The sequence below is a fragment of the Trichosurus vulpecula genome, chromosome 5 (assembly GCF_011100635.1).
Source record: "Trichosurus vulpecula isolate mTriVul1 chromosome 5, mTriVul1.pri, whole genome shotgun sequence".
NCBI lineage: Eukaryota > Metazoa > Chordata > Mammalia > Diprotodontia > Phalangeridae > Trichosurus > Trichosurus vulpecula.
The window spans coordinates 290,378,848-290,404,793 of NC_050577.1; the positions used below are offsets into that span (position 1 = coordinate 290,378,848).

Consider the following 25,946-nt stretch of genomic DNA (forward strand, 5'->3'; position numbering starts at 1 on the left):
CAGCAGGGGCCCAGAAGTGACTTCATTTTGGGCTTAGTGGGAAATCCAGTGGGGATTGGTAGAGATCAGTGCAGCAGCATCTCCCTCTGGGTGGGCTCCAGCTCATCTTCTTGAAATACCCTGGCTGAGCAATGATTAGGTCCTGAGCCCGTGTCTTTTCCTCTTTGTGACCCCTCCCGATTCATCTCAAAGCCAATCACTTTGGATGCATGTAAGGCATGTGGTTGTTGGTTACTGACTGAAGTGCTCCACATGCTCTGTCCTCCTCCTCCTCTTCTTCTGCCTCTTCCCATTCTCCTCCTCTTCCTCCTCCCCCTCCTCCTTGGCAGCTCACAAAAACAGTTGACCTAAGATGGGGGGTTTGTGATTGATCCGTGCTGATTCAGGGAGCATCCACCACCCAGAAAATCCCAGCTCCTTTAAATCTGTGCCCTTTCCAAGGCACATCTTCTCAAGGATTCCTACATGTGGTATTTATCTCTTACCTCCTGGTTCCTTCTGGTGATGTCCCGTACCGGTGCCGGCCTGTTTGGCCCATTGCAGCATTCCATGTCTAGTCACAGACCTAGAGCTAGAAGGGCATGAAGGGGTTCTATCTGAGTCAGTCGCTTTGTTTTACAAGTGAAGAAATTGACGTGAGGAGATGGGAAGTGACCAATACAAGGTCACACAACTAGGAAGTCTTGGAGCGGTGACTGGAATTTGCATTGTTTTTCATGTACCTCCAGGACTTTTCTGATAACTTTCCCAGGCCTTTCCTCTGTTGATTATCTCCAATTTCTCTTGTATACGTGTCCAGTTTGTACATAGTTGCTTGCATTTTGTCTGTCCCATTAGAAGGTAAGCTGCCTAAGGGCAGGAGCCGTGTTTTTTGCGTTTCTTTGTATCCCCAGCACTTAGTGTGCCTAACACATAATAGGTGCTTAAGAAATCTTCTTAACTTGACAATACATGCAATCTGCCAAGTTTCTGACACCCAAGATGGTGCCAGCAAATACTTGTTCTTGAACTAACTAACAAAACACATCGGAAGGACAGAAACTGAACCAATGGAAATTTCCGTTGAAAGCCTGAAGTATTTAGAATTCCTAGGTTTTTGGTCTTATGGAGAAAAGCCTTGGCATGGCTTTAGGAGTCCCATGTTCTCTTTTTGGTATCAGCATAGACCGTTATTGAGTGAGCACCTGTACCCATCACTGGTTCTTCATGTTCATCCAACTGTAGGATGGAGGGGGAGATATTATGAAAATATCCAGAAGATGATGGGACCATAGCTTTAGAGCTAGGAGGACCCTTGGATGACATTCAGTGTAATCCTCTTATTTTGTGGGTAAGGAATTTGAGGCCCTTATCAGTGGTTATATTGGTCATTGGTGATGGCACCAGTACTCTGACTCAGTTCGTCTGACTTCAAATCCAACACATTTTTCCAGCACTCAACAGCTCACCTCCCCCCTTTCCCATTGAGCTGTGGAATTATACATGCACACATGCTACAGAGTTGAGCAGAAAGTCCATTCCTAAACACAGACTGTTCTTCAACTTATATCATGTCCTTCTTTGAGGAGAACAACCCATAAAGGGCAAGATCATGGAAGTGATCTCAGGCTTATGATTTAACTTTTCTGGACCCATTATCATCATCAGTTTTTAGAACCTTGAAGACAGGAACCAATGTCTGTGTTGCTTCTGTATCTCTACAGCCCTTGGTACAGTGAAGCACACAGTAGGTACTTAAGAAGGAGGAGTGCAAAGTAGTAGAAAGAGCTGACTTACAAGTCTTTGGTTCTGGCCCTAACTTGCTACGGAGCCTAGGACCGAAGTCACTTCCTCTCACTGATGCTCCCTCAGTTTACCTTTCATATTTAAATTAGGGATAATAAAATATGGCTGACTTTGGAGTGAGAGGACCTGGGTTCTGTCTTATCCTGCTCCTTACTAGCTGTGTGACCTTGCTCAAATCACCTCACCTTCTTGAGAATCAGTTGGGTAAGATGTCCCTTCCAGCTTGAGATCCTCCGGATGCTCCAGTCCTATGTTCTACCTACTTTGGAGGACTTTGGTAACTCCAAAGAGAGAATGTCTGGGAAAACCCTTTATAAGGCATTTTCAAAATGTCATTTGCTGTTTTTATCACTTGTTGACTGATACACAGCCACCTTTCCCCATTAAACGGAAGTCCTGGGTTTTCTGTCCTTTCTCCTATGTTAAAAACAAAAGAGAATTTTATTCCTATCTTTTGTTTTGAAATCACCTGGATCCCCTTCCACTCACCCCTTCTTGAGAACCATCTTATGAGAAAGAATTATTTTCCAAAAAAAGGAAATAAGAAAAGTCCTGGAGTTTTTTTCTTGTCCTCCCAATAGGACAGAGAAGGCTAGCCCCTTCCCAGTGGCTTGTCTCCTGTGCCTTTTTTGTAGGAGCACAGAAGTTAATTTTGTATCCTTACAATGACGTGTGGTTTCTTTTTCCCCTCTTTTCTCCACAGCACAGAGCTACTTTCAAATTTGACCCTGCTGATGAAGAGAAGAGAAAGGTAAGCATGAGCCTGGCTTGTTCCTTGGTGTGTGTGTGTGTGTGTGTGTGTGTGTGTGTGTGTGTGTGCGTGCGTGCTCGCGTGCGCACATCTTTGCTAGGTATGTTCCCCAGAGTGGGCTTGAATCACAAAATCTGAGCAGTAGAAAGGGCTGGGCAGGTCATGTACTCCAACTTCTGAATAAAAGGACTCCCTCCTGTAGCATTCCTGACAGGTGGGATCCTCTTTAAAATTGGGGTAACCCCCATGTACCACCCCCCTTCCACCAAGAGGCCACGTGGGGTGGTGGTGTGATTGCTGGCCTTGGGCCCAGGGACACTCATTTTCCTTCTTCTGGAACTTACTGTCTGGGGGCAATCTCACTGTTCTTCAGGTAAATCCTCAGGACTTCCCTGCTCAGGCAGATTTTGATGGGTTGTGGGAAAGTGGTCTCACTACCACCAAACATCTCAGGTCCTCTTTTAGGGGAGCAATCCTGGCGCAACTTTACCTCATGGGATTGTACTAAGGAAAGCACCTTGGAAACCTTCCCTCCTCTCTCTCTCCCTCTCCTCCCTTTCCCTCCGTGTTCTCATTCTCTCTCTCTCTCTCTCTCTCTCTCTCTCTCTCTCTCTCTCTCTCTCTCTCTCTCTTTCTCTCTCTTTATTTGTTACACAAGAATACAAAACCTTTGTGCTGACTTGAAAATGTCTCCTGTAGAGCTGACTTGAAAACCCACCAGTTCCATCCATTGGTGATCATTTAGTCCTGATCCCCTAAGCAGAGCATGACTTGTCTGCACAGGATGGCAGAGCCAGAGCTGGAAGGCACCTCAAGGCCAGCTAGTCTAGCCTTCTTAAATTACAAATGAGGAAACTGAGGCCCGAGAAGGAAAGTGATTCAGTCAGGGTCACACAGGTAGTACTAATTGTATGAGGTGAGATTTGAACCCAGTTCTTCTGACTTCAGGCCTCCCCTTGTTGCCTCCCATTTACTCCTCATTCTCAGAGAAACCAAGCAGGGCATCTGTGGTCTAGAATGGTGAAATCCATCCATCAACAAGCATTCATTAGATCTCAGCTATGGGGGGAGTTGTGGCCTGGGTGCTACAAAGAAGAAATCAAAACAGCCCTTTCCTTCAGGGCGCTTTCATCCTAAGGAGGGAGCTGTTCCCATAGAGAAGTGTTTCTGAGAAGTGGGTAAATGGTAACCCTGAGTAGGGACGGCTCAGTGAAGGCCTGCCACTTAAGGTGAAGCGAGCTGCTTACGAATACGTTGTGAGTTGTGGCATAAATCAGGGCTCCCAAGGGGCGCCATGTTTGAGTAGGTAAAATTAGAGCGCTCACGTGTTCCATTATCACCTCTAGCATCAATATCAACAAACATCTAGTACCTACTACCTGCAGACTGCGCTGTGCTAGGCACCAAGGGAGAGAAGAAGATTCACTGGGATTTGTTCCCTGCCCTCTTGGAGTTTATAGTCTAGATGCAGACACCTTTTATCCTGAGTGATGCATTACCTAGAATTTGTTGGTGTTGGGAAGCTAAACTCCATTTGGAAAATGTCAAAGCGAATTGCCAACCGAAGATCCTGGTGTTGTGGGTCAGCCAAAATAAAATTGGGTGCTTGTGGGTGTGAATGGTTTTGCAATGAATGTGGTGCATTATGGGTGCAAATGTTAGCTTCCTGGGCATTTGATTGTTCACACCTGTGCTTATCCAGCTGTCCTGGCGCTTCCCCCACTCAGAGCTTCCAGGGTGATGGATGCTGAGGGAGGGATTGGGAGGTAGGGCTCACACGGAAGCAGATGTACCATGAAAGCACATGGGGTGGGGCAAAAAGGCTTAAAAAAAAGCCCAGCCGAAAAGTTAAATTGAAGAAGTTGGGGGCACAGGGATTGTTATTAATCCCAAACAGCCACAGACCTATAAAGAGTGCCAGTTAGAGCTGATGTGGCATCAAGTGTTTCATGAAAGGACTAACAATGTGGGAGGGATTTATTTCAGAATAGGATGGGAGGATGGCCTCCTTCACCAAAGGATGAGAGCTCCTGAAGGGGAGCATTGCCTGGCTGAGTGGGTCTTCATTCATTTATGCATTTATTAGTTTCCTGCAGAAGAGCTGACTTCTAGAAATACCAATCTGCTAGTGTTGTCCTCATGGACTTTGTGTGTGTGTGTGTGTGTGTGTGTGTGTGTGTGTGTGTGTGAGTGAGAGAGAGAGAGAGAGAGAGGGAGAGAAGGAAGGTGGAAGGGAGGTAGGGAGAGAGAGACAGAGAGATGGACAGAGACAGAGAGAGAGAGAAGAGGGAGAGAGGGAGGGAGGGGGGAGAGAGGGAGGAAGGGAGGGAAGGACGGAGGAAGGGGGAGAGAGAGAGAGAGAGAGAGAGAGAGAGAGAGAGAGAGAGAGAGAGAGAGAGAAGAGAAGAGAAGAGAAGAGAAGAGAAGAGAAGAGAAGAGAGAGAAGAGAGAGAGAAGAGAGAGAGATTGTGTGCATTTTCCTAGGAAGCACAAAGAGGTGTTGAAGAGGTGTTGGGGCTTCAGAATGAGCACCTGCATTGAACAGGGAAGGATCTCCCTGGGGTGAAGTTAATGAATAGATTTCAAAGTACATGAAGATGGCATTTGTTTTGGTGGTAAATCAAGCCATATCTAACAGTAGCCCAGAAGGATTTTATAGCAGGCAGCCCTCTCTCAGTCTCCCGCTTGGCAGGCTCCCAGTGGACATCCCCATTTCCCATGGTCCCCAAGTGGAAATCTGTAGCACCTGTGTGCACCTGCGCATGACAAGCCCATAAATCCAAACACTAGAGGAGAGCAACCACTTTAGTAAACAAGGGCTTAGACACAGCAGGTGTTTAATAAATGTGTTGATTAATTGATGGAAGGTTCCTCGGAAGGTAACAAGAAGTAAGTGCAGAGGGATTAGAGGGAGGGGTCTTTTGTTAAGTTCATAAAATTTGCTTCACTGAATAAAAAAGCATTTATGAAGCCTCTACTGTGCACAAGGAACCATGTATACAAAGACTAAATTAAAGACAGTCCCTGCCCTCAAAAAGCTTGCATTCTACTGGAAGGAGAAAGTGTGCAAAGTCTGCAGCTAGGAGGGCCTAGGTGCCATTTATAGGAGAAAATAAGTATGGCCTCCATTGAGGACCTGCTAACCATTCTCTGACACCATTATTCCAAATTCAAATAGAAACAGATCACTGTGAGCCACAGATTGACTTAGAAAAGCACAAACTAACATTATTTGTGTATTTTTGTTGTATTGTATTTTTATTTATTTTGTTAAACATTTCCCCTGTGCATTAATTAATCTGGCTCCCACCAGCTTGCTGACCATCTGAGGGCCAGGAGTTTACATGTCTGCTCTATTACATACATTGTATGGTGGGAAAAGAGAAGGCATGCACAAGATCCATTCTTGGTGAATAGAAAGGGCAGGATTATCCAAGACTTGGAGATTTTTCAGTTATTTATACTGGATAAAAAAATCTTCACCATGGGATTCCAAGGTGTATGTATACATGATACTAGGAACTTTGTCCTCCACGCAGTCTGTGTCATGTCAGGCTGGTTCCATTGAGGATGAAGGACATGCTACACACATGTACCCCCTTCAAAACTCGGGCCCCCTCTTCTCTCTCTCCTTCCCCTCTCCCCCTCCCCCTTCCTCCTCCTCCTCCTTCCTTCTCTCTCTGTCTCTCTCCCCCCCCCTTCCCTTCCTTCTCTCTCTCCATCTTCTCTCCTCTCTCTCTCTCTCTCTCTCTCTCTCTCTCTTTCCTCTCCCCCTTCTCTCCTCCCTGTTTTCCCTCTTCCCTCCCTCCCTTCTCTCTCTCTCTTTTTCTCTCTCTCTTTCTCTCTCTCTCTCTCTCTCTCTCTCTCTCTCTCTCTCTCTCTCTCACACACACACACACACACACACACACACACACCCTCTGTAACAAAACCAGTTCAAAGTCCATCTCACAGAACCTCTGGGTTGGAAGGGATGGCAGAGACTCTCTGGTACTAACTCTACCTGAAGGCAGTTTCCTCTATGATACACCTGATAATGACCTTTGAAGACCTCCATTGAGGGAGAACCTACTACCTCCCTCCCAGGTAGGGCGGTACAAAGAGGCCCTGGTTTGTAGGTGATCTTCACTAGCTACTAGCCTTGGGCAAGGCACTGACAGGGAGCCTTAGCTTCTTTGTCTAGAAAATAGGGAGGATAATAGGTATACTCCTTAACTAATGTAATTGTCGTAAGCATCAAATGACTTACTATGTGTAAAGTGCTTTATAGGCCATAAAGGGTTATAGAAATGTCAGCTAGCCAACTGTACTGCCAGTTCACTGGAAGAATCTGGATGTTGATGTTTCATTAGGCTACATTGAGATAAAGTCCAATTTTTTTCTTATTGAACCAAAGTGAGCTCCTTTCTGGATAAAGTCACACACATCCCATCCGAGCTTTCAGGGACCTCTGGGGCCATCTTGTTTGACTCCTGGCTGAACAAGATTCCCCTCTCTGGCATTCCTGACAAGTGGTCATCCAGCCTGTGTTTGAAGACCTCCAGGAATGAGGAGGAGCTCACCACTATTCAAAGCAGCCCGTTCTGCTTGTGGGGAGCTCTCATGCTTGGGGAGTTTTTCATTCCATTAAGCCTTAAAATCTTTCAAAGGCTGTCAGATCCTTTTCTGCTCAATTCTTGGCACCCATTTGGTGACTGCTGAGTTGTAAGGGAAAGCAAGAAGTCATTCGAGAAGGTTTTGTTTCTCTTATTCCTTATTGTTCTTGTGTAGAAAGCTAACAGAACAATGGTCACTGAGGGATATTCTGGAGCATGTGAAGAAGTCTTGGTGCCTGATTTTCTCTTGTTTCCAGGTCCCGTTGAAGCCATATGTCTCCATGTTCTGTAGATGCTGCATTCTATGAGTCTGTTCTTCTGTAGAGATAATACTGATGAGCCATAAGAAGGTGGTCTGAGAGTATAGGAGCTTGAACTAGATGCCAGTTTTTGTAGATGGTGTAGCTGAAAAACTGCTGGGGTAAGCGATGAGAAGGTCTGGGTTCTAGTCCTTAAACACCTTTGTGACCTCAGACTAGTTCCTTCACCTCTCTGGGCCTCACCTATCCAAAAAAGAGATGCCTTCTAAGGGCCTTTCTGACTGAGAGGCAACGTGGTCCAGTGGAAAGAGCATTAACCTTGGGACCAGGAAGCCCTAGATCAGAACTCCATGTTAGATGCTGACCAGCTTTGTGACCCTGGGCAAACCTCTTCAGAGCTCATAGGGTCACAGACCTAGAGCTGGAAGAGCCCTCAGAGTTCAGTCCCCTGGTTTTACCGCTGAGGAAACTGAGGCCTTGGGGGTTAAGTGACTTGCTCAAAGTTATTCAGGTAGGATCATGGGACAAGAGCTAGAAGGGACCTCAAAGGTCAACTGGTTCAGCCCCACTTTGGGGAAGGGGTTAGGAACTGAATGGGAAGCACTTTGAGGATGGGTTAGATACTGAATGGGAAGCACTTTGGGGAAGAGGTTAGGGACCAAATGGGAAGCACTTTGGGGAAGGGGTTAGTGTAACAACAGTGTTACTAGAAGCTGCTGTGGAGGTGTAAGACCAACAACACTAGCACACAAGAGGGCCGCTAGCACAGCTTCTTTGATCTGCTTTTCTAAGGAAAGCAACTTTAAACAACTTTAAACTTAAAAGTTAAACATACATATATCATTCATTTAGTTTAGGGGGAAAAGTCAGCACCCTGAACTTCATAGCAAATCCAAACAAATTACAAACATAATGAACAGAGCAAATAACATAAATCAACAGACAGGCTTCTTTCTGACCATAGCAATACATACATAGTTACCAGAGAGAGATAGAAGCACCAACATCTGGGTTTTCAAAGCCGAGGAGGGGGCTCCTTAAAGGCTACTCAGAGTCTCTTCTGGCCAAGTCACAGGAACACTCTTCCAATGAGTGAGCCCCCAAAGCAAAATGCTAACCTCAGAGTATATATACACACTTCTTCAGGGTCAGAGGATGTCACAAGCAAGTGATTCAAACTCATGTGACTTAGGCTTTCTTGTGACTTAAGCAGGTCATCAAAGATTCTTGATTCAATCAAAGACTCTGGATTCAAACAAAGGCACGTCTCACTCAAAGGCACTTGATTACTTTAGTGCTGAGAAGAACTAGAACTCCAAAAGAAAAAAAGGCAAAACAAAAAGTCCCACTTTGTTTTCCATTACAGTTAGGTACCTAATGGGAAGTACTTTGAGGGAGGGGTTAAGGACTAAATGGGAAGCACTTTGAGGAAGGAGTTAGAGGCTGAATGGGAAGCACTTTGGGGAAGGGGTTAGGGGCTGAATGGGAAGCACTTTGAGGAAGGGGTTAGGGACTGAATGGGAAGCACTTTGGGGAAGGGGTTAGGGACCAAATGGAAAGCACCATCTCATCATCAGCTGCCATCATCATCATTGTCATCATCATCATGTAGATATCCTAGAGACCAATACTTACCCCTAGACTGTTTCTGAAGTGTCCCAACCTTGAATTGCTTTGTGTTGGTGCATTCCCTTTTCTTCTGTTACTTCCACATTTTAGGAGAAGCCTCTGAGTTCCCTGAAATCAGCTTCTCCACCTTCACTGGTACACACCACTCTTCCATCTGTGTGCCACTAACCTTTCTTCAAAATCTGTGTTCCCAGAAATCTCTTTGGTGAGGTCTTTAAAGCCCAGTGGTCCTGGATAACAAGTAGGTAGAAGTTAACTTTGAAAAAATCCAGGCTAATAACCTGCCTGGTGTCCCATAGTATCTTAAACCACAAGTCGACAGGATAGTTCTTAGTCATGCAGCAAATGCTTGTGAGAAAGTGCCTTCTGTGTACGACATGCTGGGATCTCCCCTTGTTTAGAGATCACAAGGACCCCAGGATTTAGAGCCAGAAAGGACTGTTGTTGAGGCCAGCTGCCTCATCTTATGCCAGAGGAGATTGAGACCCAGCCACAGGAAGTGATTTGATTTGGGCAGCCAGGATTTGGACCTAGGCCTCTTCTGACTCCAGATGCAGTGTTCTGGGTCTGTTCTTAGAAGACAAAAAGGCTGTGGTTTGAGATCTTGTACAAAAGACATTTCTTCCCTGAAGCATCGTTTTCTTGTACCTAAAGCAGTAGCATACCCAATTGTTTTCTGCGGCTGCAGCAGCTAGCCTATTTAAGTATTCAGGTTGTCTTAATCATAATTACACTGGTTAACTTACTGTCATATTACTCTATAATTGGTCTAAAGCAACTTTACTTCTTACTGGGTTGTAATTTCTTCATCAGAAAGGTTTTTTTTTTCCCCCTGCTGTAGTGCAGTATGGTATAGTGCAAGGGGAGGGAACATGTGGCCTTGAGGTCACATGTGGTCTTGTAGCCCCAAGTTCCCCACCCTTACTATAGTGGAAAGGGCCCTGGATCCAGACTTGGAAGACCTGGGTTTAGGCCTCACTCCCTGTGTGACCTTTGAGCACCTCTCCAAGCCTCAATTTCCCAATCTGTAGCTAGGCCTGGTTACCTTCTCCTTTTTCCAGCGAGATAACAGAATTATGAAGCCACTTGTAAAGTGTCCCCGTTAGCCAATGTCAGTGATTATTCGTCTGGTCCCTGGGGTATCATGTTGGGCAGATTCAAAGTAGCTACTGAAGAAGATGCACTCTCTTCTTTTCCATTTATCTCCAGCAGAACCAATCTGGAAACAAGTTATGAGAGAGATGCTTATGCTATTTCCCCCTGAAGCAGCACTTTCCAACATCAGAGAAGCTCTCTTGGCAAATTCTTCAATGTGGCAAATATTGGAGGAGGGAGAATGGCTTTTATGATTCACATAAAGGAAGCTTGGGATCATTTTGTTCAACTGTGGTTTACCATTCTCTTAATTCTCCTGCATTTTAAAACAGTGGTTGGTGCCTTGTCATTTTTCTTTATAGAATTTCAGGCTTGCAAGCTAACCACCTGGCTATTTCTTATAATGACTCCTCCTTTTTCCTAAAACCCTTATATTCAGAGACTTTGCTTGGGACAACTTAGCAGTGCCACGGATGAGCCCAGATAGGAGCCTCAATGCTATCGTCAGCCTCCCGTTCTGTCGTCAGAAGGCCCGTGTTGTTTTGCTGTGACAGCTGCTTAAATGCCAGTGCTTCTGGAGTCTCAGCGGCCCAAGCTGACTTTTTAAATAGAATATTCATGTATAGTAATTGGATTGATCTGGAGAGTTCAGGGAATCCAGGCAGGTTCCGGTTTTAAACATCAAAGCTTTGAGCCTTTTGATGCAGAGCAAAAAGAGAAGCTTGGATACCAGACTGAGTGCCCAAGTTAACAGTGACGCAGATGACCTGGCTCTCCAATGGAAGGGATGGTGGGAGCTATTCAATAAATTATCAAGGGAGAAAAGTCCCAGGGTCAGACTTGAATTCTCCCTGTGAGGAATCAAATGTGTGGCCTGTAAGACTCCAGGGTACTAAATACTTCTTGAATCAGACTGATGATTCTTGAGGGTCCCCCTTACTCCAATTAACTTCAGATGGTTTTTTTTCCCTATAGTTAGTTCAGCATTTTTATTAACTTCGATAATATGTCCTTCTAGTAAAAAGGGAATCTTGACAATTTAGGAACTCTTTAAAGTTATCCGGAACCTCATAGGAAATATATGATTGATCAGACAAATCCACCACTCTCCTATATAAAATTTGGGGAGGACAGGAAATATTCAGGCAAAGCTACCACTACCTACTATAGTATTGCAGATGTGAGATAGAAGAAGTGAGAAGCATTTATCAGGAAGAAACAGAGAAGAGGTTAGGATTGATAACTATGGCCTCAGCTGCCAACATGCCAATGTATAGAGTGTGGTTGATGAAATAAACTTGGGATTTTCATATAAAGAGGTAAGTACAATCTCATAGGACTGGTTGGGACATGGACTCATGGCTGGAAGAAGGCCATGGAAGCATATTCTTTGTTCAGTAAAAGCAGATCTGATAGAAGGGAAGAGAGTCATATTGAATGGTGTATGCAGAAGAAAGTCCTATTGAATGGTGTATGTAGAAGAGAGATTCATACTGAATGGTGTATGCTGTCATAGAAATCCACATACTTAAGATAGAAGCATAATGTTAAGCTTTTGGGTATAATCATGGGAGTTTGCTACAGCCCACTGGTCAGATGAAGGATATGGATACTGTTTTCTTAATGTGAAGGATGGATTATAAAACTGGTACATAATAGTAGTGCAGGGATTTTAGCTGCTCAGATATCTGGTGGAAGTCTGATTTTCTCAAAAGCAGAGTATCTTAGAAATTCTTGACATGTTTTGTGGAAAGTTTTGTAGGTCAGCAAGTAATTAATATTAGCAATCTTATTAAGTAATTAATATTAATAATTAACAAAATTGTTAATGCATTTGGTTCTTAGTAATTAAATGAATTATAATCATAGAAAGAATGTAACATACTTACTGGAGTTTAATTCTTCCTTACAGGGAAAGACTGGTTAGTGATATAAGAATGATAGGAACTTTGAGAGAAAATGTTCATGTTGTCATGAATTTGTAATAAATAGCAAAGGAGGAATTTTAGTCATAAGCAGACAGGTACCTAGACTTCAGAAAAGATTTCCACAAATTCAGAGAAAAGGTAGATATCATCACTACAGGATCATATTTAAGAAACCTGCTAAAGATGGATGAAAGACATGAATGAAGGCATGTTTGGTGGTAAATAAGCCTGATGGACAGAATTGAGTGCCTTCCCAAAGAAACTAGTGTGGCTTCACGGAGAACTTTTTTGAGTTCAAATTGTCCAAGAACATGGATAAGAGATGAAAGGATGAATACAGGAAAGTGAGCCAGAGCCTGTAAGAATATTGTTAGAAAGGCTGAGGCCTGAAGGATCTGAGCCTTGTTTGGGGGGTGGGGGGGTGCTACAAAAAGAACTTCCAAAGCTATGCTTGCTGCAAGATGATCCACAAAGGAAGAAGAGGGACATTGTTTAGGGGAAGTGAGGTCATGTTCAGAGAGAACAGAGTGAGCTGAGCTATCAGATTGTTTACTTTCTGTCTTCTTCATCTTCAAAAAGAAAGGGGCAGGGCAAGCTTCACGAAGAGGGGCTTAAAGGCTCAGCCAGGTGAGGGGATGCTAAGAAAACACTCCTTTGAGCTGAAGTGCCCTGACAACAGCTACTACGCCCCACCCCCGCCCCCAGGATATGACTGGTGGGCATGATTAGGGAGGAGTTTTGAGAAATCACAGAGATGGATGGGTGGACCCATCCTTGCTTCAGGGATCCTGGCTGCCAGGGTGATGAAGGGCCTCCAGTTCAGGGCATGTGACAAAAGGTTTTCTCTTTTTTATTGTTACTCAGATAGGGGAAGAAAGAGAGATAGAGACAGAGACAGAGACACAGAGGGAGACAGGGGTGGGAGCGAGGGAGAGAGAATCAATGTTTGTTAATTGATAAAAACAAAACAAAAAACATTGTGCTGTATGAGAACTAGGTGAAAGAACCAGGGCTGTTTAGCTATGATGCCTGTCCTCAAGTGTTTCCAGAGAGGAGAACTAGAGCAGTGTTGAGTGAGTGTTCAGCAGAGAGGCAGACTTCAGCCTGATTTCAGGAAAACCAGAAGTTTCCCTCTGTGTAAAATATGGAACTACACTGGGTCCCCAACCTGAGGTTCATAAGCTTGGTTTTTTAAAAATATAATACATTTGGTTCCCTTTGCAATCGTACAGATTTTATTTTTTGCTTTTACAAACATGATTCTGAGAGGGGTCACAGGCTTCACCAGTGACCAGAGGAGCCCAAGACATAAGAAAGGGGATGAGGCCCTGGCTGAGATGGCCTCTAGCATCATTTCCTGCGCTAACATGCTGATTCTAGATGGAGACGTGAGGGACAGGGATATGGATGGGATATGTGATTCCATTAGTGTGAGGAACTTCTGGTGTGGAGCCAGAGAGAGACCCTTCACCAGTGCAGAGCAGCCCCTTGTTAGCAATTTGGCATCTTCGAGAGCTTCACCATGTGTCAGAGGAGGACCTTGGACCTGAGGCTGCCTGCCTTGGAGGCTGGCTCTCTATCCACTACTCCATGCCACCCACCCCATGGATGAAAAATAGCCTGAACAGCCCTTGGCCTGTTGGATTAGAAGCATCAGTTGACAGTGGTGATAGCTGATGTTCCACATTAGTCATGATGTAAAGAAGAGTTAGAACTAATGGGAGGTACCACGAGAAAGAAGAAACAAAACAAAACAACAAAAGAAAAGAAAAGGCAAGCAAATAGTCTGCTTCAATCTGCATTCAGACTCCAAAGCTCTTTCTCTGGATGTGGATAACGTTTTCCATCATGAGTCTTTTGGAGTTGTCTTAGATCCTTGCATTGCTGAGAAGAGCCAAGTCTGTCAAACTCAGTCAACGCACAGTGTGGCTGCTACTGTGTACAGTGTTGTCCTGGTTCTGCTCCCCTCACTCAGCATCGGTTCATATAAGTCTTTCCAGGTTTTTCTGAAGTCTGCCTGCTCATCATTTCTTATAGCCAATAGTGTTCCATTACATTCACATTCCACAACTTGTTCAGCCATTCCCGAATCGATGGACATCCTCTCAATTTCCAATTCTTGGCTACCACAAAAAGAGCTGCTATTAATATTTTTGCATACGTGGGTCCTTTTCCCATTTTTATTATCTCTTTGGGACACAGACCTAGAAATGGTATTGCTGTGTCAAAGAGTATGTACAATTTTATAGCACTTTGGGCATAGTTCTGAATTGCTCTCCAGAATGGTTGGATCAGTCCACAACTCCACCAACAATGCATTAGTGTTCCAATTTTCCCACATCTTCTCCAACATTTACCATTTTCCTGTTGTGTCATGTTAGCCAATCTGGTAAGTGTGATGTATCTCAGAGTTGTTTTGATTTGCATTTCTCTAATCAATAGTGATTTAGAGCATTTTTTCATATTTTCTTCCTCTGAAAACTGCCTGTTCATATCCTTTGACCATTTATCAATTGGGGAATGACTTGTATTCCTATGAATTTGACTCATTTCTCTGTGTATCTTAGAAATGAGGCCATTATCAGAGACACTGGCTGTAAAGATTGTTTCCTAGCCCTGTGGGGCTCTGAAGGGTGCCAAATACTTCACACATATTGTCTCTAAAGAGATTGTTTATATACATTTCCCAGCAATTCTATAGGAGGTGGGGGCTTTAGATATTATTGCCCCCACTTTACACATGAAGAAACCAAGGTTCAGAGGAGGTCACAGATGGTCACTCATTTGTGCGGACCCAGGTGTTCAGCCTGCCCTCTCACAAGTCCGGGTACTTCTGGATTTGGCCATTTATCAGAGGAGCACCACTGAGGCAACAGCAGCCAAGCTGGAGGAGCTGCAGGGAAGCAACAAAACTGAATGGCCCATTCCTAAGACAGAAGAAGGCCACGAGCCTCTGTGTGTGTGTGTGTGTGTGTGTGAGTGTTTATTTTCTGATTCATCTCCATGTAAGCTGCACGTCTCCCATCTGTTTAAGGAACACTTGTTGATGCAATATGTCTTTTGGTTACTAATTAAGAGGGAGCTCACACCAAACTTGATTATAAAAAAAGGACTGTTGTGCTCTCTGTCTCAGTCTTGCCCTCTCTCTCTCTTTCTCTGTCACTCCTTCTCCCTTCTCTCTCTCCCCATCTCTTGCTCCTCTTTCTTTCTCTGTCTCCTGGAGGAGACCCAAATCCTATTTTATGACTATGAGACAAATGATTCCTAAAACAGAATAAGTAGGAACAGAAAGTTAGTGCTGTGACCACAAGAGGAAGAAAACCCTAGATCTGAGCTTTTCAGAGGGCAAGTGCCTGGCCAGGGATAAAGATGGCGCCACCAATGTTGGACAAGGAGATCGGACAAAGAATGGGGTCATTTTTTATTTTAACAAAGAGGTGGGCTAGTGGATTGCTTTCCATCTCTCTCCCTCCCCTTATTTCTTTCTCCCCATCTCTCTCCATCTCTTTCTGTCTGTCTCTCCTCTCTCCTGCCCCATCTCTGACTGTCTCTGTCTTTTGTCTCTCTCTCCATCTGTCTCCATCTCTCTCTGTCTCTCTCCATCTCTGGCTGTCTCTGTCTCTTTTTGTCTCCCCATTCCTCCTCGCCCCATATTCCTCCCTCTTCTCTCTTTCTCTCTCTCTCTCTCTCTCTCTCTCTCTCTCTCTCTCTCCCCCTGCCCCCTCTCTCCTCCCTCCTCTCTCCTCTCTTTCTCTCTCCCTTTCCCACCACCCTTTACTCTCCTGCCCTCCCCCTTCTCCTGGGTAGGGCCCCCCCACTGGCTTCTGTGTTTTGGGGATGCTTGGGAAAGTCTCCCAGTGTTTTTGAGCCATTTGCCAGCTTGTCCTTGGCCCCAGTGTTAGGGTTCATGTGTTGACTGGAGACTGTTTCTGAGCTGTCGCACCTCCCTGCAACCTTATTTCTCTTTATTTTGCAGTAGGCCTTGTCCCTGCATAGTGGCCATTAAACAGGTGTTAGAGTGTGTGGTTGTAATCACTCAGAGGAGCTTCTGGTGTGGAAACTCCCTATAGAATGCAGATCTGTAACTTAGAGTGCTGTAGCATTGCTGGAGACCATGGCGGCCAATTTCTGATGGCTCTTTGGGGGCCCATCACGGAATGTCAGGCTCCAGTTATGTCAGGACCTTGGGATAGAAGCTCAGTTTCTTCTCTTTACAAATGTTAATGTCAACAACACAACAACAACAACAACAACAACACACACACACCACACACATAAGCATGCACACACACATGCCACACACATGCCACACACACACACACACACACCACACACCACACACACACACACACCACACACACACCACACACCACACACACACACACACACACACACCACACACACACACACACACACACACACACACACACACACACACGCCACACATATTCATTGCAGACTGACATCCAGAACTGTCAGGATTACCTGGGTGGCCTGACATTAATCAGCAGGAGAATCTAAGAACCCAGATCCTATCTAATGACTATGAAAGGCATGATTCCTATAACCGAATGAGTAGGAGCAGGTGGTTAGTGCTGTGACCACAAGGAGAAGAAAACTCCAGATCTGAGCCTTTCAGAAGGCAAATACCTAGCCGGGGTAAAGATGGCACCACCAATATTAGACTGGGAAGTCAGGATGGAGAATGAGATGATTTCTTAAGAAGTGGGGAGAGTGGAATGCTGTCTCAGGATAGAGATGTGACCAGTGGGGAGAACACACATAAACATGGGAAGGACACTCCTGCCATGAGAATGCCTCGCCTGATACAGATCACCTAGAATTGACTTGGTGCCAGGATCAGGATCAGAGTCTGGATTTGATCCCATGTCTTTCTGACTCCAAAACCAGTACCCCTCCACCCAGTGGCAGGAAGGGGAGGAGAAACTGTTCAGAGGGAGAGAAAATAACAAAAAAAAATTACATCTGTCCTATAGTGACCAGGGAGGAGAGAGGTTTTGGTCCAGGAAGTCACAGGGATGGTCAATGTAACCATAGGGAAATTGATTGATGCCTCTTTTCCCTGATTTAGTTGTGTGTTTTTGATTACTGTTCCCTAAAGGAGGGGGAAAACTGGGGGTAGGAGGTAGAGATGGCACTTTGGTGGTAAGGCATGAAAATGACCAGAGAGCCATGTGCAAAGTGGGAGTTTGGTCAGATGTAAAGACATCTCATCAATCAAGAGCCCAGGGCTGGAGCTGGAGAGCCTGGTAAGAGGTGGAAGCCAAACTAGGAGTTCTAATCAAAACAATTTCTCCTTCAGTGGCCAGCTTTTATTCCGCTGGTGTTCAGACAGCAAACACAGAAGGCGTTGTTGGCTGGATCTGCTCTTGGAGCCTCTTATGCTTGGGGTAGGACCTGTTAGAGTTTACCCCTTCTGACCCACTCAGCCTTGGAGAACTCAGGGTTGTCTCCCCATTGATAAAGTGTCAGAGGAGCCTTTTAGTCAAGGTTTAAACAGAGATGTGATTTAACCTTTGTTTATAAAAATAATTTATAAAATTTAACCTTTCCTTAATGACGCAAGGTCATGATCGGAACCTCAGTTGCTGTAATAGAATACTAATAAGTTTCTTTGGTCCTGAGCTTTTCTGAGGGCTTTCGAATACTGCACTGTAATACAGTCAGGCCTTGGGGTGGGAGGAGGGATGGAGAAGACTCTTTGCCCAGACACTGAATGGCCCCAGAGCTCAGATGGGGAGGGGGCATTTATGGCTGGGAGCCAGAGTCAACAATAGGATCTTCCTGGATTTGAGATTTTTGTGGAGTTTGGAATGAGAATGAAAGGAGAAAGAACAAACAAGAAGGAAAAGGACCTATTTGTACAAAACTATTTCTAGCAGCTCTTTTTGTGGTAGCAAAGAATTGGAAATTGGGGGGATGCCCATCAATTGGGGAATGGCTGAACAAGTTGTGGTCTATGATTATGATGGATGCTCTCAGAAAAACCTGGAAAGACTTATATGAACTGATGCAAAGTGAAATGAGCAGAACCAGGAGAACATTGTACACACAGTAGCAACGATGTTGTATCTTGGATCAGCTGTGATCCAAGATAACTCTGAAGGACTTCTAATGAAAATGCTATCCATCTCCAGAGAAAGACCTGATGAAGTCTGAATGCAGATTGAAGGAGACTATTTTTAGCTTTTTTTGTCTGTTTTCTTTCACAGCATGACTGATGTAAATATGTTTTGCATAACCACACATGTATAACCTATATCAAATTGCTTGCCTTCTCAGTGAGGGAGGAGGGAAGGGAAGGGGAGAATTTGGAACTCAGAATTTTTAAAACGAATGTTAAAAATTGTTTTTTACATGTAATTAGGGAAAAAATTAAAATATTAAATAAATAAAGGAGAAAGAACAGCCATGGTCCTGGACTCTGGTGTAGATCCCTGAGGCCTCAGAACAGCAGCTGAATCCAGTCATTAATGTACTGGGCCCAGTTAAGCTGTGGAGGAGGAGGAAGGGCAGGGAGGAGAAGAGCCCTTGTGGATTGAGAAACTGGCATTTCATTTATTACTGTAAGCCCCACCCCCTCCTCCATTGCAGGCTCCCCTGCCATGCTTCATCCAATGGACTCTAGACATGTACAAATGATAATGCCAAATGGCCCGAGGCTGCCCCTTCCCAGGAGTGTCACCTGTGACTTCTGTCAGCTGTCAGTGTGCAGGCTCTGGAAGCCCTGGCAAGCCCTCCCAGCCGACTGCCTTTGATCTGCAAGGCGCTGGAAAGCCACCCAATGCAGTCAGTTAGAATTGGGTGTAAATGAGGGCAAATAGACTCTGAGAGCTTTAGCGAAGGGACTTTGGGGCCTCTCTTTGGGCTGCCCAGGAAGCTTTTTTTTTTTTTTTTGGCTTATTTACTGATACCTCAAATTGCAGAGTAAGTAACCTTTAGGTAAGTATGTCAGTGTACATCTTGTGTGCAGAGAGGTGGTATGATAGAGTGCAAAGAAAGCTAGCCTTGGAGACCCAAAAGATCTGGGTTCAAATCCTGCTTTTGTCCTTTAGTAGCAGTGTGAACATAGTTTAGTCAGTCTGCCTTGCTGAGCCTCTTCTGTCTGATGAGGGTAATAAGACCTGTAGAACCTACGAAATAGGCTGCTTGTAAGACTCAAATGAGACTGGCTGTAAAGCACTTAGCTGATATTCAGACCGGAGTGCTCCATTTGCAGTCACAATTTGCATAGTCTTTTCTTCTTTCTTTTTTCAGTAAATAGGCACTTTCCCCCCTCCTGGCCCCAGCCGCCACTGGAAAAAAGAAAAACAAAATCCTTATGACAAGTATGCATATTTAAGCAAAAACAAATTCCCACATTGGGCATGCCCTGCAATGTGTGTTCATTCTGCCCCCTGAAGCTGTCCCCTCACTGTCAGGAGATGGGGAGCAGGTTTCATGACCACCGGAGCTCTGGGATTATGGCTGCTTGTTGCGGTCAGCCAAGCTCTCAAGTCTTCCACAATTGCTTGTCTTTGCAACCTGGTTACTATTTTATAAATTGTTTTGCTCACTTAGCTCTGCATCAGGTCATACAACTCTTCCCAAGTTTCTTGGAAACTTGCTTTGGTCATCCCTGATGGTACAGTAGTGTTCCATCAGATTCATAAACCCTAGCACACTCAGCCATTCCCCAATCGATTGGCCTGTCTACTGCTTTCCTAAGGCCCTTGAATCCAGTCCCAACAAACCTCTAAGGGAGGTAGCACTTGGGGACTGATAAGGAAACTGAGGCATAGATCAGCTAAGTCCCACTTCTCCCCCATGCTGCCCCTATAGCAGATCTTTTTTAGAAAACAGGCCTGCAATTTCCTCGTAGTCTCTGATTTGGGGTAATTTCTATCTGCAGTAATTAGCTTTTGAAATGTGCCGTCTTTTATAGACATAGATGCTGCTGCCACCCCTGTATTCTTAGGGAGACGTGCACTAAGATTATTTTTCCAGTTATTGAAATGGAATTTCCCATCTACCCATGCTTTGTCAAGTGACTTTATGATCAGCCATATAGATTTGAGACAGATGGCTGGAATTAGGGTTGGGAGCCTTTGCTATGAGATCAAGCCCTTGAGACCAGTCTCTATTGTTGTCCAGTTAGTAAGTTGGCCTTAGTACAATAGTATGAGAGGTAGTGAGGAGTAGTGGTTGGGGGCGGGACTTGCAGTCAAGTTCAAATCATACCTCAGACATTTACTAGGGGACAAATTACTTTGTCCCCTCTGGCCCTGTTTCCTCATCTTTAAAATGAGGGGCTCACACTTGATGGTAAAAAATGGCCGCCAGGGTTCAAACTTGGGATTCTTTCCACTACCCAACAAAGTGAGCAGGAACTTGAAGGAGGGTGCCAGTCCCCAAAGTTTAGCAATGATGGCTTTATAACATCCTCACCCAGCCCTGTCAGAGCTGGGGTACTTTGCTGGGATAGTAATGGTGAGGGTACAAAAACAGGCCAAACAGAGCCCCTGCCCTCATTGAGTTTCTAATCTACTAAGGGGAATGTTAGGGGAATCCCTGCCTTTAAACTTCATTGGATTCAGAGGACCTTGTCACAGGGCACATCACAATTGAGATTCCTCTGAAAAATGAGGGGAGGCTGTTCAATAGACATCCAAGATCTTGTCTGGTTCAGAAGCTCTGATGGGGAGATTCTAGAGCCCTTTATTGGGTGATCCAAGTATTGCTCAGTAATAGTCTGATTCACGTGCAGTTTCAGCCAAGTAATTTCCTTCATAGGCAAAATCCAATTTTCAGTGTATTTGTAGAAAACAAAGGCCATAGCATTTGACTCTTGATGGAGAATTTGACTGTCGTGTGGGCCCTCTGGATAGCCTTTGTTTCCTGAGAGTAGCCAAGTCTGCCCCCAGTGACGTGATCCTTTGGACACCTGTGCCTCCACTCCACCCCCCCACCCCCACCCCCGACCCAGGACTCCTCCTCGGCCTCCACTGCCCTTCTCTCTCCCCTCCCCTCTCTGATAACCAGCCTGAGGGATTCTCTGCTCACCTTCCTATCACTTTCTGCTCCCCCATCTAATGGAAGGGCACCTTTCTCTATACACCCCTGGATGAAAGCAAAGGGCACTGGCCTGGGCCACCCAGACACTCAGGGGCCAGGCTCAACTCTGCTGATTGGCGGCATTGAGCCAGTCACCGGACACCTTTTGTTCCTTCGTTTCCTCATCTACACAACAGTCCTCTAAATGTGGTCTGGGGACCCTGAGATCCTTTCAGGGGGTCAAAGCTATTTCAGTAACACTAAAAGGTTTTAATTTCAAATACATTAAATATTAATATGTATCAATTAAATACATTAAATATCAATATAACCCACACAAACAAAAGCTCTTTTGGGGAGGGGGAGGATCCTCAGGAACTTTAAAGAGTGTAAAGTGGTCCAAAGACCACAAAGTTTGAGAACCACTGCACTAGATTAACCTTTAAGAGCCCTTGAGACTCACACTGGGTCAAGATCCTTTGTTCCAAGCTGATAACCAGCTAATCTAAAGAAAGAATTCTAATGGGAGATTAGAGGCAGCCACCTCCCCTCTGCCCCCCCCACCCCCAGCCCAAGGAACGTATGTACACTTTAACTTTGTTTTCCTGGAAAGGAGGCTTCCCAGCTTTGCTGGTCAATCCACCAGTGACCCAAATGGGGGGTTTTCAGGTGTGCCTGGGTAGGGGGGTGGAGGTGACTCCAGAATTACTGCTCTTCCTTTTTTTTCTAGATTTTTTTTTTTAACAAAATGCTATTATATATGAATGTGTCCTCAGTATTCCCAATCTGAGATTAGCCTTCTGTGGTTCATTTTCAATTCAGCAAACATTTATAAAGCCCTGGTATTTGTAAGACGTTGGTCCAAGTTCCCGTGGCTGGAGGATACAAAGATACCTAAGGCCTCTGTGTCCCCCATTTGCTTCTGATTCCTCCAGAGTCATGGCCTTTTTATGTCTATGCCAGGCACATGGCAGAGGCTTAATAAATGCCAATCGATTGAGTCTAGTTGGAGAAGAAATGAGAGGGAGACCGGCTCTCTTCACTGGAATGATAGTTTGATATTATTGAGTGAACGATGCAGTGTTGTTTTGCAAATATTGCACATGCAAATGATCGTGATTTGTAATTACTGTCTGGAAAAGGCTCCCAACCCCCTTCCCATGCTGAGTGAGGGTATAAAAAACAGTTTGTAAGCCCCTGGGGAATCAATCCCATCACTCTAGAGCCCCTCACTCTGTGGGGTTCTGGAAAGGCCCTGCCTTTGGGGCCATAAGACCTAGGTTCAGTCCTTGGTTCCATCAGACTTGTATGATCTTTGGCACATTTATACTCTCTCGGCCTCAGTTTCTTTATATGTACAATGGTAGTCATAAACGAGATGAGATCTAAATTCCTTTCTCCCTACCATCTTATGGCAAGCATCATAGGGCAGTGGAAAGACCACTGACTCTGAAGTCAAAGGATCTGAGTTCAAATCCCTCTTCTGATTCTTCCTTCTTATGTGATCTTTCAGATAGTTGACCATTTCTTGTGTAACCTTGAACAAATCATTTCAACTTACCTAGGCCTCAGTTTCTTCATCTGCAAAATTAGGGGGTTGGGCTTGATCAGAGGTATTAAACACATTGCCTGTGGCAGGCAGTACTCCTAAGTACAGCCCAAACCAGATTAAAATAGAATCAGGAAATATTTGACAAGATAAATACAAAAGCAATAGAGCTTAGATAATATTAGATTAGATAATATAAATACAAGGATCCTTCCATACAGTGTAGTGGCCCCTATTTGTATTTAAGAAAGCCCAGGTGACCTTTCCCTGGAGAGCAGATGCCTTCCAGTTCTCCACCCATCATCCTCTGTCTGCTCTCAAGTGGCCTCATTCCTTCATTTGTCACCTTTGGATACAGTCAGATGGAAACAAGGGCATCCACGAGGCCCTTTCTAGCTCTAGAGCTTCGAGCCTAAGCAGGTGATACCTCTAGGACAGCAACCTGTAGTCTAGAAAATAATAATAATTAAAATTTCAGCTTGATAAAGAATTTAACGTTTTAGTCCACGGTACGTAGTATGTAGAATTTGGACGGTTTTATTCCATTTCTACGTCTCTGGCTTTAGAGCAACATGATGAAGCTTGGCTTCAAGAATGGACCAAACTAGGGTTCATGCCCATCTACTCATGATGGGAAAATGATAACCATGGGACTAAATAGTGAAAGAGGCAGCTAGGGGGTGCCGTAGTGGATAGAGCACCCAACCTGGAATCAGGAAGATTCATCTTCCTGAGTTCAAATTTCAAATTTGGCCTCAGACACTTACTAGCTGTGTGACCCCGGGCAAGTCACTTCACCCTGTTTGCCTCAGTTTCCTCATCTGGAAAATGAGCTGGAGAAGGAAATGGCAGAGTACCCCAGTATTCTGCCAAGAAAACCCCAGATGGGGTCACAAAGAATGGGATGTGACTGAAACAACTCAACAACAAAACAAATGAGTGAAAATTGTTCCCATCCCTTAGTTCTCACCATCGGTGCTGATGGAACAAGTCACTCAAAGCAGCTAAGATTCCAACACTCATCAGATGAGGGGAGTTACAGCCGCAGAGATGCTGCAAGTCACCAGACATTTTGTGAAGCTTTATTTGCACCAGCCACTGGACAGACCAGCCAGTCCCATGCCTTCATTTTTTTAAATGAGGAAAGAGAAATGATGTGTCCAAAGTCACCCAGCTAATGTCCCTAGCCCCTTTGCACCACAGCTGGCTTTTTTGTTGGTATATTTACATTTATAATTTACTGCTGGTTGCCTTCTTCCTTGCCATGTTTTATTTAGGTTATTGAAGCTTCCTTTCTGTGAGCACACAGGGAAGGGAGTCAAAGGGATATGCTAATAATTCCCTGAGGGCTTTATATTATCTCATATGATTCTCACAGCCCTCCACAAGTGGTTGTACAGGCATCATTGTATTCATTATATAGACCAGCAGGTGCAGAAAAGTCAAGTGACTTATCCACGGTCATAGAGCAAGTGGCATGGGCAGGACCTAAACCCAGGTCTTTTGCGTCTAACCCCTGCTCTTTCCACTTGACCAGAGGCAGTCTCTGTGGTCGATTGTTGATTGCGTTTACTGGCTGGTGATCTTTGAGGCCAGAAAGATTTGGCGATTCCTTCTCCAGCTCAGGTCTTGGATGCCCAACGATTTCTGCCTAACCCTTCAACTTTCTGAGACTTGTCACTAAGAAACTGGAAGCAAATAGGAGGTTGCCAGAGTGCCTAGGCCAAATTGGTATGCTGCGGGTGTAGATAGAATGCTCACATCTCTAAGAGTGACCAGAGCTGGTCCAAGTTGATTATCATGCAAATGAGCGCAGAAATCCTTGGGCAACTGCCTCCTCTGCCCTCAGCTTTTTCCCTGGTTCTCTCTGCCTGAAATGCCTACCTTTCTTCATCTCCCTGGCCCCCTCCCTTCCCAATCCTAGTGCTCCTCATCCCTCAGTTCCCATTTCTTCTGCCCTCTGCACTCCTGGAGTACATACTTATTATTAGGTTGGCCACACAATTTGTCTCAGGATTCTACATTGTCTTTTGTCTCATGGAGATGAGCCCTGACCCACCCCCCCCCCCCCCCCCACCCCCCCCCCCGCAAATGGAGTAGTGCTAGAGGCCTAGGCCTCCAACACTCTAGCTGTATGACCCTGGACAAGTCTCCCAACCTGTTTTCCTCAGTTCCTTCACTTGTGAAATGGGGATGATAATTATAGCACCTACCTCACAAAGTTATTTTTAGGTGTGATTGAGCTAACATTAAAATGCTTTACAAACCTTAGAAAACTGAGGCAGTCAGAGGTTGAATTCAGGTCTTCCTGACTCCAGGCTCAGTTTTTTGCCCCTAGCAGCCCCATAGGCATGAGGCAGGCATTACAAGATAGGAGCTATTATCATATTAGCTTAGCTGTCTGGCTTCTTCTGACCCAAAGCTTGGCCACGCTTCCCCATCTGCTTGATCGGGTTTCATGGGTCACTTGTAGAGTTTGGCCTGGTTGGCTGCAGGCTAGTGCCTGTCCCCAGTGGATAAAGCCCTAGGCCTGGAGATAGGAAGACCTGAGTTCAAATTCAGCCTCAGACACATAGTAGTTGTGTTACCCTGGGCAAGTCACTTAGCCTCTGTTTGCCTCAGTTTCCTTATCTGTAAATTGAGGAGGATAATAGAATTTTTTTGTGAGGAGCAAATGAGACAATATTTGTAAAGTGCTTAGCACAATGCCTGCTACATAGCGAATGCTATACAAGTGTTAGCTGTTGTGATGATGATGGTGATGAAGATGACCACGATGATGATCATGGTGATGATGATGATGATGATGTTTAGGCTTCAGGAAAACAGGGTAGCCAGAAACCACTCCCTCCCAAGTAGGAACTTCTCGTCCCCTTTTCTGTCCCCACCCCTACCTCCAAATGGACCTCCTCCATGATGGATTGTCAGTGTTCACTGGTCCTAACTTATGGTGAGACTCCAGGTGGTCAGCAGAGTAGTTCTTTGCTGCTGAAAGGTCCAGAGCCTCAGCTATGGACATTAGGATGCAAATGAAACTTTTTTTGGAAAAGTTTCTTCTGTTGAATTTTTTTCCCTCTCTTGTAATTCATCACTGGAAGATCCCAACCTATAGGCTTCTGAAGTTGAATACTTTGATACGTTTTATGAGATTGTGTGTTAAAGTCAGAACAGTGTTAGCAGCCGCTGGTAAACAGTCCTTTATCCCATCTTTGGTTGCTGGGTAACCTCCTGAGTAAGAGCTCTGAGATCGGGCTGGCCTTTGACTGTCACTTTTGTGGGTGTCATGAAGATTCTGTGATC

General features: G+C 44.9%; 1 protein-coding gene across 3 annotated transcripts in view; it reads left to right on the top strand.

Annotated features, from left to right (window-relative positions):
* RIC8B (RIC8 guanine nucleotide exchange factor B) overlaps positions 1 to 25,946 on the top strand; it is a 93,629-nt gene that overhangs the window by 8,393 nt on the left and 59,290 nt on the right. For all 3 annotated transcript variants that reach the window (XM_036760418.1, XM_036760417.1, XM_036760416.1), the window contains exon 2: positions 2,489 to 2,536. In XM_036760418.1, the coding sequence (XP_036616313.1) occupies positions 2,489 to 2,536 (48 nt within the window). The remainder of the gene's footprint in view (positions 1 to 2,488; positions 2,537 to 25,946) is intronic.